General features: G+C 54.4%; 1 protein-coding gene across 5 annotated transcripts in view; it reads right to left on the reverse strand.

The window, feature by feature from the left end:
• The window catches only part of pkd1a (polycystic kidney disease 1a), a 144,825-nt gene that overhangs the window by 72,049 nt on the left and 70,276 nt on the right, over positions 1-2,500 (reverse strand). For all 5 annotated transcript variants that reach the window (XM_090195271.1, XM_090195272.1, XM_090195270.1 and 2 more), the window contains 3 exons: positions 1,217-2,500; positions 791-1,035; positions 40-292 (listed from right to left, as the gene is read on the reverse strand). The exon at positions 1,217-2,500 is cut by the window's right edge and continues 1,328 nt beyond it. In XM_090195271.1, the coding sequence (XP_090051397.1) occupies positions 40-292; positions 791-1,035; positions 1,217-2,500 (1,782 nt within the window). The remainder of the gene's footprint in view (positions 1-39; positions 293-790; positions 1,036-1,216) is intronic.

Below are 2,500 nucleotides of genomic sequence, written 5' to 3' on the forward strand. Positions count from 1 at the left end.
AACATGTTGATGATACTAAATAATATAAACCTAGTGTACCTGGACCAGGTATTGACCTGGGAACGCGTACACATGTTCAACAGAGGAGGTGGCGGAGAGCAGGGGCGCAGAGCCGTCCCTAAAGTCCCAGAGGAAGGTAACGGGTGTGGATTGAGGCGTGACGCCCGCCATCAGCATCACCGTCTTGTTGATGAAGGTGTCTCTGGGCCGGGCCTCCACCCGGGCCTCCGTCAGAACGTTCTGCACCTGGATGTGCTTGGTGATGTTCTGGCCGTTGAGCAAGTTGAACGCCCTGGATGCATTAAGAAAGATAGAATTTAGCAGATATAAAATACTAAAGCAACATGCAACAGAGCAGATTTTCATATTGGTGGCCCCACTGGGAATCGAACCAACAACCTTGGCATTGTTCAAAATTACAGTAACTTTCCCCAAATTACCAGGATTTCCAAAAATCCTGGTAAGAAGATTCCCGAAATCAGAAGAGAATCAGCAGGAAACGCTGGATCCTCCCAACCAGGATGTCTGTAAAAACCTGGGAAATTTTGGCGTTGCAAAGGAAGTTGGTACTTCAACAGAGAGTATTGGTGGTTCTGGCAGAACCCACAACCTTTGTGTTGTGAGCCCCATATTCAGTTGGTACGTCACCTCAACGAGAGGTTGAACGACACGGCCTCATTTACAACAGACTTACAGTACAGACTTTTAGTAGCCTACATTTTGGTCTTGGCGGCCCCAGCGGGAACTGATCCCCCTGCGTCTCTAGCCCCGTACTCAGTTGATACCTTACCTCAGGTAGATGGTGAGTGACCCGGCCTGGTCGGGGATGTAGGTCACCTCCTTCCCGATGTGGGGAAGGGGGAGGTGGTTAAGGTCAAAGGTCCACAGGAAGGTCACCGGGTTTCCTGTCAGGATGTCGGCTACCAAGGTCTTCTTGACGCCCACAGGCATGGCGGCGTCACAGCAGTCCAGGATACTCAGCGTGCTCACTGGCTCCATCACCTCCACCTGCAGGTGGCGCCGCTCAGAACTCACCTGGGGAAATGATGAGGTTACGGTAAAACAAGACAAAGAAAAAAACACAACAAACATCAACTATCATCACATATGTATCAACTACAACGATGTTAAAATGCTTAATAAGAATAAATTATAATACAAAAAGGTCCTCTAAACACGATGCGCAGCATTCTCTCCTGGAACTCCTGTATCTCACCTGGTTGTGTGCGGTCAGGTTTACCATGTAGGTGTCGACCCGGCCGAACTGGTGAACGTAGGTCTGGTTGAGGCCGAAAAGGGTCGAGTCGCCGCTGATGCTGAGGATGAAGCTCACGTTCGTCCCTGACGCCTTGGCGATGGTAAACTCCACCCTCTCCCCGACCGCCGCGATCCTCTTACTGGCCCTCAGCTCCAACCCCTGAATCTTATCCTGTACCGTCAACTCTCTGGAAAACGCCTCGCCGCTAACGTCGTTGGTAGCGTTTAGCATAACGGTGAACGGCCCTGGATCCTGGAAAACGTGGGACACCCTCCGTCCCATTTCTGTTCTGCCCAGCAACAGCCAGGTCCAAGATACGTTGGTGCCGGTCCTTAATTCTCCGTGGAGGGAGACATTGACGCCGGTGGCCACAAAGTTCTGCTCTGTGACGTTAGTCGCAGAGAACGTAACTCCTGTTACCACTTCCTGGACGTCAATGAACTTGGACACCGTATCGGCGCTGACCTCATTGGACACTTCCACAGTAACGACCTTCATTCCTGGAACAGTGAACCGATGAACCACAGAGGGCTCATTCCAGCCTAGAGCGCCCTCATCAGCCGACCACCGGTACTGCAGGTCCGAGCCTTTACTGGCCAACACCGTCAGGTTAGTGGAGGAGTTGACCGCCACAGGGTTGACGCTGGTCTCCAGGTACAGCTCTCCAACCGGATCGAGGAACTGGATTGTTCTGTTCACCGCGAGCGTTCCAAGGAGGTTGGTGGCCCGCAGGAAGACGTCACAGGGACCAGGGGTGGAGAAGTTGACCGGGATGGTCTTCCCGCTGAGGTTGAGCGCAGTGCTGACTGGCGCCAACTCCCTGAGGAGGTTCCAGCTGAAGGACATGTTGGTCCCTTCCCTCAGCGCGGCCTGGAGGTGGAGCACGCGGTTCGTAGCGTAGCAGCACCCCCCCTCGCCCCCCATCTCCTCCTCAGGCTGGATCTGCAGACCCTCCAGCTCCCGCAGCACGTAGATGTATACGCTGGCCTGGGCTGAGCCCACGTCGCTCTCTGCCGTGACGATGACGTTGTACGTCCCCACCGACCGGAAGGTGTAATGAGTCTTCCATTCTTGGAGCCTGGGCGTGCAGCCGTCACACAGGTTCCACGAAAACCGCACGCCATCGCCTTCCTCCAGGTGAGCCTTGAAGTTGACTGTGGCATTTATGGGGACGTTGACCCGATCAGCGTTGACCACCAGGCCGCGGATGGGTGCCAGGACCGCCACGGCAACCTGGGTGTG

This window comes from Oncorhynchus mykiss, chromosome 13 (genome assembly GCF_057628025.1).
Source record: "Oncorhynchus mykiss isolate SJ-2025 chromosome 13, ASM5762802v1, whole genome shotgun sequence".
Classification (NCBI taxonomy): domain Eukaryota; kingdom Metazoa; phylum Chordata; class Actinopteri; order Salmoniformes; family Salmonidae; genus Oncorhynchus; species Oncorhynchus mykiss.